Source organism: Sus scrofa, chromosome 14 (genome assembly GCF_054392235.1).
Source record: "Sus scrofa isolate SSC_HxYL_T2T_F1_AM1 chromosome 14, Sscrofa_HxYL_maternal_Yorkshire_Landrace_v2.0, whole genome shotgun sequence".
In the NCBI taxonomy this organism is placed as follows: domain Eukaryota; kingdom Metazoa; phylum Chordata; class Mammalia; order Artiodactyla; family Suidae; genus Sus; species Sus scrofa.
The window spans coordinates 138,787,552-138,806,667 of NC_139396.1; the positions used below are offsets into that span (position 1 = coordinate 138,787,552).

At 40.0% G+C, this 19,116-nt stretch overlaps 1 protein-coding gene across 8 annotated transcripts in view; it reads left to right on the forward strand.

Moving 5' to 3' along the window:
- Positions 1-19,116, forward strand: part of SORCS3 (sortilin related VPS10 domain containing receptor 3) — a 612,545-nt gene that overhangs the window by 513,790 nt on the left and 79,639 nt on the right. For all 8 annotated transcript variants that reach the window (XM_021072812.2, XM_021072813.2, XM_084993359.1 and 5 more), the window contains 2 exons: positions 4,190-4,266; positions 7,126-7,217. In XM_021072812.2, the coding sequence (XP_020928471.1) occupies positions 4,190-4,266; positions 7,126-7,217 (169 nt within the window). The remainder of the gene's footprint in view (positions 1-4,189; positions 4,267-7,125; positions 7,218-19,116) is intronic.

The following is a 19,116-nucleotide window of genomic DNA, read 5'->3' on the forward strand; positions in this document are numbered from 1 at the left end:
TCTATTGCTATTCTCCTGGCTTGGGGACTGATCTCCACACTCCATAATCCATGCCAGTTTGAACCCCCACCTCTGAGACTGCTGCATACTCTGCCTTTCCTCAAAGCCCATAGGAGGCTCTGGACCCCTCTTGTGGAAGTAACCTTGGACAGCAGTAATAAATAAGAAAATCTAACATTATTTAAACACTAACTATGTAGCCAGGCATTGTTCCATGTGGCTTAACCACCCCAACTGTCTGTTTTCATTGGCAAAGTGGGAATAATAGTGCTGACATAGTAGAATCTGAATACCAAATGAAGCAATGGATTTAAAGAGCTCAAAATAGTGTCTAGGGCATACTGAATGCTCACTACATGTTACCTATATCATCATTAATATTATAGAAATTTAGAACTGCTCTTGTTGCACCAGGAGAATGTAGTTTGCACATCACCTTCAATAGAATCCATCAATATTATGCATCCACAGAATGGCTGAATATACTCAGGAGTCCTGCTTTTCAAGCTGAACTCTGACATAGCCTTAGGAATTTGGCTTAGTTCTTTAACCTTTGAGCTTCATTTTCCTCTTCTGTAAATCAAGTCTTATTTCTATCTTGTGAGGGTGTTGCAGAACATAGAGGGGGAGGAGTGTGTCTACAAAATCCAGCAAGGGCTCAGGGCATGGTTGGGAGAATTAGTTATGGTTGTTATTGCCTGTAACTATCATGTGCCTCTAAAGTACTCTAATGTTAAGACTTTATGAACTAGCAAACATGTAGGCATTACACATTTGATTTTGAAACTCTTTGCATCTGTATATATATGAGAATTTACTAATTCCTTTACTTTCCCCTTTGTAACTCTTGTTGCTCTGTGTGGCACTTTGCATTGAGAGGAATGTAACACAGCTGCCAAATCCTGATCCTAGATCACCCGCACACACCTCATTTCCAACTTGTCTTGATCCTGCTTGCCTGCTTCCGCTGAGAGGTTGTTTCCTACTGGGAAAATCATTAGGAAATTAGCCAAAGGTGCCTTCAGTGGCCTGTACAGGGCCTGTCTCTACAGGACCCTTTTCCACATCCATGCATTTGGCCTGCTTTCAAGTGTTCATAACCCTGGCCTTTCTCCTCTCAACTCCCACTACTCACTACCTCTTCCCACCTCTCCTGGAAATGAGGTCTTGGGGAAGCTGCAGGGATGTGTGCCTACCCAGGGATCCATCTCTAACTTCTGTTGAGACCATTTCAGAAGGCAGATTGGATGCTAGTTTGGAGACTTTAATGATGGCTTTGAGCTAACAGAAACACTAGCATTCTAAATATCCTTACCATTGTGATCTTCAGCTAGGGATCAAGGAATCACATCTTCCCAGGGCCTTAAGATGTGCAACTCACTTTGAATGCACATGACCTTATGATGCAGAATAGGTGGTTATTCTTCCCCTCGATTTACAGATGATGAGATGGAGGGCAGGATGAACAGGTGCCATGGTCATGCCCACACTCCCTCTGGCTCCAAGTCTAATCTACCCAATAGCCATTCAGCTAGACCTAGCCCTGAGTCCCTTCACATACCAGCTTCACAGCTACCCATGCTCCCTGCCACACTTCCTACCCACTCTGAATGCCTGTACCCTTGTGTTGGTCCCTCCATAGTGGTGCTTTCCCTCCTTAAAGTGGCTTGTGCACTGTCTGCTTCCTCCTCTACTTACTGACTCTGAGTGGGCATCAGTGGTGACGAGAAAATTATCTCTAATCCCGGACGATATCTCCGTCTCTGTCTTTCACTTGGGAAGATGTGGGACTAAAAGCATGTTGTCTACAGCTGCCCCAAAGGGCACCAGGACCTCTGTGGTTTACCATTTAAGCTGTTGTTGAGAAGCACTCCCTCTTTTTCATCCCTCTCCTTGTTTCTCTCTTCTATCATACCACTTCAGTGGGGACCAGCTACCTTTTCCTCCAGCCTGGCTGGAGGCCACCTTGGGAAGTGCCCTTCCAGTTCCACTGTAGCCTCTGAGGCACATTCTTCAAATCTTCCTTCTCTGACACTGTAACCCGGACTAGCCCAATCAGAGACTTAACTCTCATAGTCCTCTAAAGGACTGAATGTGTTAAATGATGAAATCATTCTGGACACCTCTTTTCTCTCCTTTCCTCTGGGAAATGACTTTCTGGCCCCTGTGATCAACAGCATTTCTTTCAACTAGCCTTTCAATTGACAGAAGATCTTTCCAAAACAGACTTCACTGTGAGCCTTGAATTCTCACCACCACTGTGCCTCCAAAATCAATCTGGTCAAGCTTTCAAGGAGAGGCTAAAGATGTAGGCAGAACCAGCCCTTAAATTGGGTAAGAGATGATGAGACAAATCCCAAGAAGCCATGACAGGGCTTGCAAATTCTAGCCCTGGGGGTACTATTTTCCTGCTCCCTCTCTCTACCACCCTAGGTAGGCATTACTAATGGATCACCAAACTCTATTCCGTTGAAACTGAATATGGCTTCAGAATCCTTATTAGCACAATGCTCTGGGCAGCCATCTGTAAAGGACCCCAGTTGACATTCTCTGCCTATTCCTATTTTCTTTCTTCATCCGTGTTTTCCAGAACCTGGATTGGAAGACCTGAGTTCCAGATTCTAGATGTAGCTCTTCAGAGCTGCTCACTATGCCTCTCCCCACTCCACTGGTACCTACTGCCTGAGCTCTGAGCCTCAGGGTTATTTTTAGAAGCCTGAGTGTCAAAACAAGTTGGCTAGCTGTGTGCTCCCTGATGCTGATGGGAGCTTGACAAGCTGTAGCCTGGCTTTAATTTCTCATTTTGAAGCATTAAATGTCAGGAGCTCAATTAACATTTTCATTATTGCATTTTTATTGTGCTCTTATTTAGGCTACAGATGTGTGGGAGCTAACATTCCCTTCCTGCTATTTTTAAAGAAAAAATATCAGCCTCAGTGATAAATTCTTACATGTTTAGGGTACTTTCCTGATTCTTAAGACCTCCCCAAATGTGCATCAATATCAGAACATGATTTAATCATTTGTTCACTCATTCATCCCTTCCATATTTATTTGTTGAGGGACTAAATTCCAAGTTTGGAGCATGATTCTAGGCTTGGAGAGTATGTAGGGCAACTTGGGCAATACAGATGGACTAGAAAATCATAACCACTTTCTTTTTTCAATAAACATAACCACAGGATGATGAAGTCCAAAGGGGAGAAAAAGAGGAAGGAGAGGGGAAAGGTGCATGAAAGGAGTGGTAGGTGTGGTCAGTTTAGGTATAAACCGTGCTTGATGGCCATGGTCTGATGAGTATAATCATCTTATTCTGGGCACTTTCTAATGTTAGTAAAAAATTCTGTTAAAGTACAGATGATTTACAACTTGCCAATTCCTGCTATATAGCAAAGTGCCTCAGTCATACACACATGCATATATGTTCTTTCTTACATTCTTTTCTATCATGGTCTAACCTGGGTGACTGGATATATTTCCTATATCCAACACAGTAGGATCTTGTTGTTTATTCATTCTAAGTGTAATAGTTTGTATCTATTAACCCCAAACTCCCAGTCCATTTATCTCCCTTCCTCTTCCCCTTCGGCAACCACAAGTCTGTTCTCTGTGCCTGTGCATCTGTTTTTGTCATGTAGATAGGTTCATTATGGGCACTTTCTAATTTTAGTTACATAGTCTATACTATTGGATTATTCATCTGCCTGACACTCAAGAAACATATTGATGAGTATAAGTTGGAAACACACAGATACGAACATACACACACACACATATACACATCAGATTTTCTTGGGCTAGTATCAGATATGAGGAGAAAGATATTCTCAGGCCCAACTTCTCTGTGCACGTCTACACTTCCATCCTTTTCCACCATCAAGATCAACTTTGAAGAGACTGCTGCTATACAAGAGGAAGAGTTCCAAAGATCCAAGCTAATCAATATTTGGTCTTCGAGTCTTACCATTTGAAGATGCATCCCTGTCATATAATTTATTTATTCATTTCCCCCCCACCATTTTGGGTTATCTTCCCACTGGGTTTTTGACACGACATCAAGAAAGACTGTACAAATCTACTCTAAACATAACTTGGAAAACCTTTGCTCTCTGCTACCCCTTCCCCCAGCTCCAAGCACAAGTAATCTCTAAAGTGCCCGACAATTTCAAATGATCTGCTTCTGTTTCAGGCAATATTGGCCCAGAGCTCTCGTATACTGATATCAGTGTGTTCATCTCTTCCGATGGGGGCAACACATGGAGACAGGTAATTGGGAGATTTGGGGGCAGGGAAGAGGCATTTAGGGCAAGTTCTGCCAACATGGCATTTTCCTGTGGTTCCTCAGGCTCATTATGACTTTTGAGGTGCAAAAATATTGAAACAGCTGTTCTTTTTGGCCCACATAGCTGGCAGACAATGGGGTAAAATGGGAAGAGTTAGGCAGGGGATAAGAAAAACTGGGATTTTCCCAATTTGTTCATTCTTTCACTCAGCAATATGTATGCTAAGGCCAGTGCTGGTGTGGGGGGATTCAAACCAGTAAAACAGTTTCTGTCTCTAATGCGCCATAAAATCCTGGCAAGTAGATCTCTTTCTCTTTCTGGATATGTTTCTTTATCTACAAGATGAAGAGGGTAGAATACCAAGACCAGTAAAGCTGTGGAAGTCCATGGTGGCTTATGAATTGTGTAGGCCCAACTTTAATTAAGTATGAGACAGCCTAATAAATACATGACTATATGAAAAATTAATTCAATTTTATAAACATTTTTTTTTGCAGCACTGTCCAATAGAACTTTCAGCAATGATGAAAATGTTCTGTATCTATGCCATCCCATGTGGCTATTGAACACTTGAAATGTGGCTAGTGTCAGAGGGACTGAATTTTTTATTTTGTTTATTTTAATCAATTTAAATGTAAAGTGTCTCATGTGGCTACTATATTGGACAATATAGATTTATACAATGTCAACTAAGTGTCAAGTATAAACCTGAGGAGGTAGTTGAATACTTTGGAGTCCCTTTCTTCATGGAGCCCAAAATTGAGTAGAGGAAACAGGTTCATAAATAACTCACTAGGGTGATTGTATTATTTTAGTGGCATTATGAACTTGCAGGGGAAAGGGAGAAATTGATTATACTTAGGGAAACTGATAAAGACTTTCTAAGAAGACATGGCATTTTCATACATCTTAAGGATGAGAAGGTTTCCATCTAAGGAATACAGGGGAAGAGGATGGGATGTCTTAATGATGAGGTGAAGCCACCATCTGAAATCTCCCTGGGAACATTTCTGTTTGCATCCCTTAGTGAAGATAATCATACAATCACCAGCATCATCATCACCACCCCATTGCTACCACAGTCACCACTACCACTCTCAAAATGAGCTGCCAAGGACCTACTAGACACAACCATTATATTAACCATGAGAAGGCATACAACAAAGAGGAAGGTAAGATGCTTTCCCATAAGACCAGAGTCAGGTAGATGAGGAACAGACACATAAACAAGACCATACCTGCAAAATGTAATATGCTCTAAGTGCTGAATGAGGTAGAAACTGGAGTCTAAACTCTTCTGGTACAGAAACTCCCAAGAAGCCATTGTCCCACCGATAGCAGAAGTAGTGCACCTAGCCAGGTGGTCATTGCAGCATCCCTTCCTTGTGCTGTCACTACTTTGGCTTTCTTTTCTCTTCTCCCAAACAGCTAAGGATTCCAGCTTCCATGACAGTGCTAGACAGGGCGAGAGTTAGCAGTGGCCAGAATGAGAGGATACAGAGAAAAGTGTGAAGAAAATAACTTCTCTCGCACTCCTCAGTGCCAAGAATCTTTTTGTAGTTCTTGCCTTCAGACTTCAATCTGGCATCTCTACTGTGTGGCTTCTCATGGAGCCCATCTCAGCCCTGGAGAGAAAAGTTAGCATTGCAGGCTCAGAGTCAATGTCTATATCTGAAATATAAATAAATGACCCTTAAATCTTTTGTGCATTAAGGCTCATCATTAGTATGAACATTTGTCTTTCCTTGAAAGGGAAATGTGAGAAGAAAATGAGAGCTTTAAGCCTCGAGATTCCATTTACTTTTCTCTGTGGTATTCACTGGGCATATGTACAGGAGACATCATTCCTCCTATTCCCTCCCTTTTAAATCTTCTTATACATTTTTACTCTTTCAAGTATATCTCACTTAACCCACCATCCCAACCTCTCCATCCAGACTGTAAGAGCCACCATTAGTGGTGAAGTGCTAGAGGAATTTTCCAATTCTACTTTCCTCTAGAAGATCTAGAAGAGATAAATTATTCTCTGATGGAGAGATACTTTTCTTGTCTTAGATTGGCTATTTAAAAGTCATAGCTGTGGAAACAATGCTATAGGTGGGGTTTGGTCTGAGCTAAGTCTCCTGAGACTTGCATCCTGGTAGGTGCTTAGTATACGCCCATATAGATGGGTGGATGGATGTTCACTGAATGAGCAAAGTAATGATTAGATGTTTGAATAAGTCATGGGCAAATGAATGAATTAAAGAATAACTCTCGGTCCCAGGAAGTACTGTGTCCTCATGAGCATTTAGAGTAAATACCTCATCCAACTTGGGTGGGAGACTAGGAGGTGGAGGCTGAGCCTGTAAACTTAGTCATCATAATGTTTACATGTCTAAAAGAAATTGTCCTTTTAAGTTCCCAGATCATTTAAAGACACACCAGAAGACACAGACCATGTATACATTAGTAAATATCACACTTGATTAAATGAAAAAAAGAAATCTGAGTAGTAACTTAGATGAAAAAGATGGGAAAGCTTTTTGGAAGTCATATTTTCTTTTGGGTTATGTAGTTGAAAATGCTTCTCATTGTCTCAACTTCAAATGGCACACTGGCTCACAGTACTAGGGGAAAGAGCCCTGGCAATGACATTTGAGTGGCCTAGGGAGAGAGTTCTGCAAGTCCATTTCCTCATCAATTAGATGGGGATGACAGTACGTGCCAAACTCTCTGGTAGGATTGTTGGAAGGCTCATAATCTAGATGAAATGATATACGTGAAAGACTTTGTAAACTGTCAAGCACTCTGCAAATGTAAGGCGTTGCTATGACTGTTGTTGTTGTTGTTGTTGTTCCAGATCTTTGATGAAGAGTACAATGTCTGGTTCCTAGACTGGGGTGGCGCCCTCGTGGCCATGAAACACACACCTCTGCCAGTCAGGCATTTGTGGTAAGGACAGCTCCCTCCCCTATTAATGAGCAACTTCTTAGTGGAAATGCTTGGGACAAGTTTTGTGCATGGTTTTGTACCCATTTACGCATTTCTTCATCCATGTCTTCATCCATCCATCCATTTAATACACATTACACCATTTAACCCTTAGATTGAGGTAATAGGCCAGATAAATGACATGAGGAGGTATGATGAATACAATGGGATGTAGGAATGTGTGCTCAGATAAGGCAAAAAAAAAAATACACAGGAAGGCCTGGCAAGATTTGGCAGCCAAGATTAGGAATCCAGAGTATAGTAGCTGTAAGAAGGTTAAGTGCATGTAGCAGATGCTAAGTTCAGTTTTAGATCAGCTTAATTTGAGATATCTATGAATATTCAAGCAGAGGTGATGGTTAGTTATTGGATATATTCACCTGAAGATTAGAAGAGTCATCTAGGGTGACACTTTAAATTTTTAGTCTCTAGCCATTAGGTGGTAATTAAAATCATGTCAGTAGGCTCCATGCCTCAGGGAAGTGGATACAAAAAAAAGAAAACAGGGACTCTCATGGAACACCATTGAATACCAACTTTCAGAGAAGAGGAAGAATTATAGGACAGACTAAGGAGAACTACACAAAGAGATAGAAACACAAGGGGAATATTTTCATGGATGCTGAAGAAAGCACCAGATTCTGTAATCAGATTGAATCATCTACAGAGTAAAAGACAATCTACAATTTAGCAAGGAAGTCACTGGTGGTCTTTGTTGGCTAGATTCACAAGAGAGGTGAAGATGAGAGGTAGACTGAAGTATGTGAATGAATGGCTGGATGAGTGAGTGCATGAATGATAATCAATAGATTGAAGTACAGACACAGTGTAGATAATTCTTCCCAAGAAAGTAGATTTTGGAACGAAGTTGAGTGAAAATGCATGATGACAATGATGACGATGATGATGATGATGATGCTGGTTTTTGTTTTTGGCAGAGGATGAATAAATATATATGTTTACATCCTGAAGGGAAAGCATTTCAGGCTTCAGATTTAGCAGAATGAATATCTGAAAGAGAGAATGTTTGATAGTAGAGGGCATGCCCCTCTAGAATAGAGTCATTGGGATTCAGCATGGGCTGGAAGACAGATGCTGGCATAACTCCCAGACCCTTGGCTTTAGAAGACTAACCTCTTTGAGTAAGAGTTTTACTTGGAAGCATCAGATAGTAATTAGGAAGAGGCTTAGGATCCCCAGGTATCAACTTCAAGCTGCAGCCTCCTTGGCAAGAACTTAAAGTTTTTCTTAGTTTGGCCATGTATTAAGTTAACGCTGTTTGCTAAAAAAAAAAAAAAAAAAAAAAAAAAAAAAAAAAAAAAAAAAAATGCTCTGCCAACTCAAGCAGGAGCTTGAATAATTCCCAGTATAATTGTTTATCATCCTTTTACTACTGATGTTACAATGTTGAGGTAATATCGGAAGAGTGGAATTACATGATAGTCATGATAGCCAGCATTTACTGAGGGATTATTAAATTCCAGGCACTGTTCTAGGACTTTTACATGAATTATCTTAGTTTTAATTCTTGAAACCACCCTATGCATGTTGGCACTCTCTCTCTCTCTCTCTCTCTCTCTCTTTTTCTGTCCTTTTAGGGCCATACCCACAGCATATGAAAGTTCCCAGGCTAGGGGTCAAATTGCAGCTACAGCTGCCAGCCTATGCCATAGCCACAGCAATGAGGGATCTGAGCTGTGTCTGTGCCCTACATCACAGCTCAGGGCAATGCTGGACCCTTAACCCACTGAATGAGGACAGGGATTGAACCCAAGTCCTCATGGATACTAGTCAGGTGTGTTACTGCTGTGGCACCACAGGAACTCCAGTCACTCTTTTTATCATAACATTAAAATGCAGACACGTTAAATATCTTTTTCAAAGCTATGCAGCTAGAACCTTGCAGAACCAAGTTATGTATCTATCACAGTGGCTCTTCTGTTTTACCTGATTATTTTCCAGACACTTTAATGAGTCCACAGAAGTCTTCTCACATGGTTGCTGCCCTCTGGAAGATCATGGTCAAGATACAGAGTTTAGGTGGTCCACATATTACTGGAAATCAAAGCATGTCTGTGTCATGATGCTGATTGTGTGCATTGCTGGATTCCCAAGTCAGGGTGCAGCCCTCCCTGGTGTATAAGGGCATCTTCTTGTAGCAAGTGACATGAGGGCTGGTATTTTAAAAAAAAAAAAAAAAAAAAAAGGATGCCAGGAGTAGGAGAGGTGATGAGAGGAAAGCCAAGGGCAGAGAAAATTCTGACCAAGCCTGGAGTTCAGGGTTTTAGGGAGATCACCGAGAACTGTCTTTGGTTAGAATCAAGAATGTGAGTAAATAAGGGTAGGCAGGATGCGTAAGAATGGTACATACCAGTTTAAGGGATTCAGGTTGAATTCAAAGGTAATTCCTTCTACTACTAAGACCTCTCTCCCTCTGCAATGGGAAGACCTCTCTGAGTCGAGGATTGAGCAGGACTCATACTCTCAGGCAGGGCAGCTTGACTCTTAAGATATGTTCGTTTATTGGTTTTTTTAACCAAGAAAAATGACATGTCTTAGCTCTTATTGTTGTGTTCTAACCATTTCTATCCAAATCTCAAGGATATAATTGATAAATGCCCTGCAGACAGGTAGAGCTGGCAGATATTGTCCCCTTAAGACCTGGGGGAAGAGGGTCGCAACCACATCTTATGCTTGAATGTCACACCTGCTCTTCCTCTTTCATTAGCTATCATTGCATGGTTGATTTTTAGAGACTTTTACACAAAAGTTTGTTGTTGCTCTTACCTCTTTTTGGTGAAAGAAGAGGAAAGTATATTTCGCACAAAAAGCGTATATGGAGCAGAGGGACTAAAGAAAATTTGGGTTTTGGTAAATCTTAGCATCTTTACACCTGACCATTCAAATGTTTGTCTGCAAAGATCTGATGACTTCCCAAAGGATCACTTGTCTGGGAATTTTTGAAGAGAAACCATCCATGTTAGGAAAATTATCTAATATCAAATCCTGCCTCTCAAACTCATCAATACAAGGTTTGAGTTTTCCCTTATTCCATAAAATATCTCTTTTTTGATAAAAAATATTTATAGAACTCAGAAGAAAATATCTGCATTACCATTGAATTTCCTCTTATAATAGTAATGAAAATACTACCCTCCATGTGTTTACCAACTTCAATTTACAAAGCATTAAGATGATTTTTCAAACTGAGCTTTTGAAATAGAATTTTCCCTGTTCAAAGGATGTTGACCCTGTCATCTGTCACAAATGCTACAAATGTTTCCCTGAACTTTGATCCCACCTGTGACTTCTGCTTTCTTGCCTATCTATGAATGCCCATCTCTGAAGTGGTCCCTGCCATGGTTAAATGTCAGCTGTTGAGCATGTGTATTAGAAAACAAGTACTGCAAATAACTCATTCAGGAATTCTCCTTTGCACGTCTCTTTCAAGGCCAACTGAATGTTTTTTAAGGGCTTGACCGTATCATTATCATAACCGTTTCCTTACAAACTTCTTGACTGATTTTTGTCTCTGGCTGGCTTATGAGTTGCAAGCTTGTAAAATTCAAATGGCAGCTTCTTCATCAGCAATACTTTTAATTAAGTTATAACCTTCAAGGTAAACAGCTCATTTTAAGTGAAAGAAAGGTTAAGTAATGAGTCCATTGTTCTTTTCTTTAGTGAGTCTTGAACTGACATTATTTTGGCAGCATATACAGATGTATAGATATTTGCATAGGAAAAAGACACCCGCCTGCCTACTCTTACACAAGGGTATAGTGGCTCTCACATTTAAATAATAGCTACTTTGCCTTTCAGAGAAAATAGCAATCATAATTGAAAAGCTGGGGAAACTTTAGCTAGGCTAACAAGGCATGCTGTTCCCTATAAATTGAAATGATAGGTAGCTAGATATGCATGAAGGCAAAACAGCATACAGATGAACCCATCCATTTGTGACCATGTACATTTAGATGCACAGAGATTAGAACATAAGTGCTATTTCAGGTAAGCCCTCCATCCAGTATTACCAGTATTACCTTTGTACCTTAGAAGCATTAGAGTGAAATGAACAATGGAGCCCCACAGAATGAAAATTCACAACAGACAGAGCTACTAATCAGCAGGTAGACTGGGGTCCTACTGTTTGCTTAGCCCTAACAAGCTGTCAGTGTCTCCTTTCATTGGGATGCTCTTAGAAACTGAAAGCAAAACATCACCTGGCCTTTTTTGTTCTGTTGCTCTTCTATAAATGGTTGTGGGCACCAGCATTTTTTTCAGAGAAACACAGGAAAACAATAGTTCCAACCAATATGTGCCTCTAAGAAGCAAAAGTGCATGTGCTGTTCTGAAGAACTTCCAAGTGGCTACCATCCCACCACCCCGTGCATTTGGGATAATGTAAAATGGAGCAATGCATCTCACCAAAGGGAGGAACATCAATCCTCAGTGACCACTGTTAACTCTATTTCTTTGCTAGAGAGTTCCCAGGAGGGCTCTGGTTATTCTTGGAAGATTCTCTTCCTTTTGGTGGATCTCACCTCAGTATCGTAAAGTCATAGACCCATGGAGTAAGGAAGTGTCTTGGAGGACATGTAGTCTAGTTTCACATACAGTATAGCAAATATTTCTGTGACACTTAAGAGGGTTAGCCTGCTTCACCAGGACTGCACCACCCTGACCAACTTGCAGAAGCCTCCAAATGGTACATTGGCTTGAGTTGTTAGAAAGATTGTGCTGAGAAATAATGAATCTATGTGTAATTTCTGTTCATCCATCTCTGTCCTGCTGCACAGACTAATGCAGAATAAGTCTGCTCCAAAGATGCTTGAGATTTTTAGAGTCCTACACTTGGAAGGGACCTCAAGAGATGGTTTTATCTAGGCTTTCTAGGTTCTGGAAAATGGTAAGATAAGCAATTCAAGACAGATTCTATGCATTTGTTCATTTATCTCTCACATAGTCATTGAGAATATTCTATTTATCAGGCATTAGTATGGGTGCTGGGATGTACCATTGAACATAATAAAATACTCCGGAGCTCACACTCTTGTGCAAATACTTAACTTTGCTTTTTAGAACAATTATGAACATAGAAATCTCTCCTACTTTATTCTCTCTATATTTTAAAATTGATATTTTCATGCATCTATCTACATTCTCTCTGATTTCATTCACAGACATTACCCCTTTTCAATAGACAACGAATGGAAACATGTTTGTGCGTTTAACTATTTGGAAGCACTCTTGCTAAAAAATTTAAAAGGCAATGATAAATGACTCAGCTCTTACTCTTCTTTTCCCTAAGCTATCTTCATAGAACCTGTTTCTAGAACAGCCTGTTTCTTACTTTTAATCACACTGATTGTCAGTTTTCTACAATGATTGAAACTGAACATAGTATTTAGGATCTGATGGCAGGATAATGTTTTTTATTATGCATGCTCTTTATCTGTGAACACGTACTAGACTCACAGTGACTTGATTACCTCTGACAATAGGGACGTTTGCTGGAAAATATTTACCTCGTGATTGACAATCACCTCAGGTGTTTTTTGTTTTGTTTTGTTTTTCTTTTCTTTTTTTTTTCCCAGCTTGAGCTCGTCGTTAGTTACTTTTTTTTCCTGTGAGACTCTTTTTTTTTTTTTTTAAATTAAGCATTCTGCTTTAAGCTGGTCCCATCTTATGAGTGACTTCCAAAACTACATCCCTGGCTTAAGCACTCTCCAAAACTCCAGATCCATCCATCAAAGTTCTTCTTGATAGTGTCACAAATGGAAATACAAGATCATCTCAACCTTGACATGGACCAAACAGAAACAACCAAATCAATAAAAGCTTTGCTTCTCCTATTCTCCCTATTTCCCTATCTCAGCTGATTAACCCCCCAAATCCATGGTGTCTGTGATTTCTTTCTTTTGTTCAAGCAAAATTCTCTTGACTCTACCTATAAAAATATTCTTACTCTTTCCATCTCTTTCTGTCTCCACTATTATGAGTGGAGTATTTGTCCATACTCCTTCTCTAACTTGGTCTCTTATAATAGCCACACCTCCCCCACTGATTCATCTTTTTTTTTTTTTTTGTCTTTTGTCTTTATAGGGCTGCAACCGTGGCATATGGAGGTTCCCAGGCTAGGGGTCAAATTGGAGCTATTGCTGCTGGCCTACACCAGAACCACAGGAACTCCAGATCCGAGCCATGTCTGCAACCTATACCACAGCTCATGGCAACGATGGATCCTTAACCCACTAAGCAAGGCCAGGGATTGAACCTGCAACCTCACGGTTCCTCATCAGATTAGTTTCTGCTGCACCATGACGGGAACTCCTGATTCATCTTTTTGCATCCATTTGGGGCCCTAATAATCCATTCACCATGAAGAAATAAAAGTTATCTTTTAAAGGCTAAATCAAAACATATCATTGCAACTTCAGCTGGAAACAAGGTGCTTCAGAGTCTGTCCCAGACTTATCTTCTTGACTCCATTCCATCATGCTCATCCCTTTCCCATGCATCTATACCACGGACCGTCTTTCTGCTCTTTCCATACAGCAACTTCACTTCACACCAGGTCTTCCCTCTGGAAGGGCTCTCACCTTGATCTTTACACAGCTGGTTCCTTATTATCATTCAGATCTCAGTTTAAATGTCACCTCCTCAGAGAGGACTTTCTTGAATTTTCAATACAAAGTAACTATTTGATCACTTTCTATCATATCACTGTTTGAGTTGTCTTCATGACACTAATTTCTAACATATATTTTTGTATCCATTTATCTATATATTGCTTGTCTCCTCAAACTAGAACATAAATTCCACTGAAACTATGACCTTCCTTTTCTTGTTCATTGCTACGTCCCTAGAACAGAGGCTGCTGCCAGAAGAGGCACACGGTAGATATCAATAAATATTTGATGAATGGGAGTTCCCATTGTGGCACAGCAGGTTAAGAACCTGACATAGTGTCCATGAGGTTTCAGGTTTGATTGCTGGTCACAATCAGTGGGTTAAGGATATGGTGTTGCTGCAAGCTGTAGTATAGGTTGCAGATGAGGCTCGGATCCAGTGTTGCTGTTGCTGTGGTATAAGCCGGCATTTAGCCCCTGGCCCAGGAACTTCTATATGCCACATGTTCAGCCCTAAAAGCAAAAAAAAAATATATATATATAAATGAATTCTATTTTGATTTGGTTTTATACTCTCATCTTGCCAGTATTTGAAGGTCAGTTGTAACTTTACTCCTATCTCCCTGAGTATTGGAGATCTTACCGATTTCAGCTTCACCTGTGGGCATAATAAGGAATTCCACATTCCTTTCTCTTGGCCATTGATGAGCTATTGAATTTAGAGAAGAAGTTGGGTCCCATGGGGTTACCATTCAATAGATTTACTTCAGAACACCTGAAAACTCTCAGTCATCAGAAAGAATAGCTCTCCCAAATGGCAGACCCAGATTTCTGATACTCAAGTGATTTAATTTTATAGTGTATTTTTTTTGGAGTTTTTAAGAAGTTTAGTTTTTATTTTAATAATTACCTCAGGCTAAGATATTCAGGTGTTAGAAATTACTGATCTCAGAAAGTCACCCAAATGGCACAAACCTGGGCTTCAAGTCATGCATTGACCATAAATGACAGTCATGGGATCCATTCTTCACTCTGGCCCTAGAGAACTGTCCTCTTGCTAACACTGATGTTATGCCATCCTTAGACTTTGGTTATTGTGAATGCTAGCCTTCCCACCTGGATGTCGCCATTTCTTATTTATTTTCCTGATCCCATTCTTCTGTCTAAACCATGCTTTTGCCCCTTGCATGTGAAATCAGTTCATACAGCACCCTTTTATCTTCTGAAGTTGCTCTCTCCATCTTGGGCTTAGTTTTACTTCAGAGCTCAGACCTAAGAGATGAAAAGGCTGTGATGGTCCTTTTGTGTCTACTTTGTGGTATCTTTTCTGCATATATAGAGATGACTGTCCTCTAGTCTCCTGTTAATGGCAGTGGTGTGACAGCTCCCCCTTCCCTGGGATGCTGGTGGCACTCCTTGCAAGTTTTTCTGCTGGGGTTAATAACTGACCTTCAACCGTAAGAAAATTCTGAGGAGGAGAAAAGGATGGAGGCCTTCAGCCGCTTTGGCTTCTTCCTATCAAGATGATAGTCAATTACTTCAGAGTCATCCAAAAAAAAAAAAAAACTAGAATAAAATAAATATCATCTTTCACCTCTTGGACTTACCAGATAGTCTACTACTTAGTGGCCATGATATGCTTTGAAAAACACCTGTGATTATTTTAGGACCCAAGAGGGTACATGGCATGAAAGGTAAATCCATTCTCAAATATGCTCTTATTTTCACTATATTTTTCTTTTTCTTTTTTTGCTTTTTATGGCAGCACCTGCAGCATATTGAATTTCCCAGGCTAGGGGTAGAATCAGAGCTGCAGCTGCTGGCCTACACCACAGCCACAGCAACACCAGATCTGAGCCGAGTCTGCAACCTACATCACAGCGCATGACAACACCAGATCCTTAACCTACTGAGTAAGGTCAGAAATCAAACCCCCATCCTCGTGGATACTAGTCAAGTTGATAGCCACTGAGCTACAATAGAATGTCCCTTATTTTCACTCTTTTATTATTATTAAATTATAGTTGATTTACAATGTTTCAAGTTCTGTTGTTCAGCAAAGTGACCCAATTGCACACATTCCCCTGTGCTGTACACTAGATCGCCATTGCCCATTCATTCCAAATATAAGTTTGCATCCAAAAACCCCCCAAAATGCCCATCCATCACACTCCCTCCCCTTTCCCCCTTGGGAACCCAAAGTCTGCTTTCCTTGGCCAAACATAAATTCTGTTTCTGTTTGTTTCTTTTTTTGATAGGATCATCTCTTCCATATTTTAGATCCCACAAATAAGTGATATCATATGTTATTTGTCTTTTTCTTTCTGGCTTAATTAACTTAGTATGAGAGTCTCGAGATCCATACATGTTTCTGCAAACTGCATTAGTTTGTCTTTTTTTATGGCTGAGTAATATTACATTGTATGTATGTACCACTTATTAATCCATTCATCTGTTAATGGATATTTAGGTTGTTTCCATATCTTGGCTATTGTGAATAGTGCTGCTATGAATATAGGGGTGCATGTTATCTTTTTCAATGAACATTTTGTCTGGATATATGCCCAGCAGTAGAATTGCTGGATCCTATGGTAGTTCCATATTTCCTTTTCTGAGGTACCTCCATATAGTTTTCCATAGTAGCTGTACCAGTTTACATTCCAACCAATAGTGGAGAAGCGTACTTTTTTCTCCACATCCTCTCCAGCAATTGTTATTTGTTGACTTGTTAATGATGGTCAGTCTGACTGGTGTGAGATGGTACCTCATAGTAGTTTTTATTTGCATCTCTTTAATAATTAGTGATATTGAGCATTTTTTCATACCCCTCTTGGCCATCCATATGTCTCCTTTGGGAATGAGAAACTTACTTCTGAAAAAAGATGTTCAGATCTGCCCAGTTTCCTCTGGTTCAGCTTTGATGATTATTTAGCCTTCAGTATATTTTTTAAAAAAAGGCTAAAATAGCCAAGTCCTTAAATGTCAAAACAGCTCCAATCTCTTAAGCGTCTGCCAAATATCCAAGTTGTTCTTTGCAGTAAAGATGATGCTCCCTGAAGAATGGCTACTTCAGTTTGCTACTCAATCACACACAAATGCCTCACCTTCTCTTTTTTTTTGGGGGGGGGGGACTTTCAATTTCTATAGTCTTTAATTAACAAATGAAAGGGAAGTTAAAAAAGTCAAAACAATGTTGCTAACTATCATCACTGTGCTGTACAGTAGATCTCTAAGACCTCATTCATCTTGCATAACAGAAACCTTGTACCTTTTAACCTACATATCCCCATTTCCAGCTCTGCCTACCCTCCACTCCCACCTCTTCAGAAACCAGCTTCATGGTGGCCAATGTTCACTATGCCTCTTTTTCTATCTATCTATCTGTTGTATATCTATCAATCTATAGCTATCTCTCATGTGTTTATTTTTTTAAAGTTTCATTAAAGTATAGTTGATTTACAAGATTGTGATAATTTATGCTGTACAACAAAATGATTCATTATACATATGCACACATCTTTTCTCTTTTCCCATATAGGTTATCACAGAAAATACTGAGTAGAGTTCTCTGTGCTGGACAGAAGGTCCCTGTTTATTTATTTATTTATTTGCTTTTCAGGCCTGCACCTGCAGCATATGAAAGTTCCCAGGCTAGGGGTTGAATTGGAGCTGCAGCTGTGACCTACACCACAGCTCATGGTAATGCCAGATCCCCAACCCAGTGAGCAAGGCCAGGGATCGAACCCACATCCTCATGGATCTTAGTTGGGTTTGTTAACTGCTGAGCCACAAAGGGAACTCCATGGTCCCTGTTTATATCAAAAGATCGATTTATATACTTTAAATATATACAGTTTTTATATATATGAAAGATACCTCAAAAGTTATAAAGTCAAGACTGATAATTTAGATGCTGATAATTTAGGAACTCATAAAACCTTTTCTGAGTGTCATCTGATTTTGTTTGTAGAATAGGCCAAGGTATGCAAGACATTATCCAGAACTTGTTCTATGGCAGATTAGTTTGTCTAGCTGGGTGATGAAACTGACTTTATAATGTTTAAAATGAATATATTTGGGAAGAGAGGATAAGATAAAAAGTAAATATGCAGAGCATGGACTGAATAGCTGACTAGTAATGGGAACAGTGGTTCACATCCAGTTTATGGATGCTAGTATAAGTCATGCTTGAAAAATGATTGGATGGATTAGAAGAGTTCCCTTGATCATTTCTTATTTTTTTCATTCGTATATTCATTTAACATATGTCAATGTTTCTACTAATTACTAGGAATACAAAAATGATTCGTATGGTCTTTGACCTCAAAAAATCACAGTTCAGTGGGAAAGTCAGACTTTTTTTTTTTGAAACTCTGTATGTAGTATCAATTAAGAAGCACTGTGACAAGGATATCTTGGTGACATCAAGGGGGTTAGTCGATGAACAAGATATACTGTGATCCCTGAAGTTCCAAGATTATAATGTTGAGTTGAGGGATTCAAGATGAGTTAAGAGGTCCTCACTTAGAGTTATGTTAGGGGAAGGCCTGGGTGTTGAGGGAAAATAGAGTTTCTACAGGCGAACTCAGAGAATCCTATGCTGTGGAGTCAGAGAATTATGAACTGACCAGGCCAAGAAGGATAACCAAAGATAAATAAATAAAAGCAAATAAAACTGCCTGAGGGAAGGAGGAGTGTCAGGAAAAGCTTCTCAGAGGAGACGGTCTTCAGGCTTATCCTTTGGTTAAATCAAGGGGAACAGGACACTCAATAATATCAAGAAGGGGAAGAAAGCAACCATTCAGAATTGCTCAAGTCTTCTCCACTGGCAGCCTCCCTTTTGGATGTGTCCACAAAGGGCCAGAACTTCCTCTTACTGCTGGTTGAAGATGGAATGGTGTTGCCCAGAACAATGTCTCATACTCTATACTTGTCCCTAAAAGCCCCGTAGAGTGGCATGGGGGAAGGAAAGTGATACTTCATCCATTTTGAACAAATAGGAAATTGCTATTTTTAAGGTTTGATCTGAAAGACACACACCTCCCCTCCCATAGGGTATACCCTGTGCTACTCAATTTATCTGTGTCAGAAACTCCAAAGGCTGAATTGATTGTGCTGTAAATTGAACCCCGCATTCCATTCTGAGTACTCAAAATGTGACATTCCATCCACTCAGCCCTCCTACCTGGATTTTTTTTTTTTTTTTATTCTGAGATGTTGAAATATTTCTG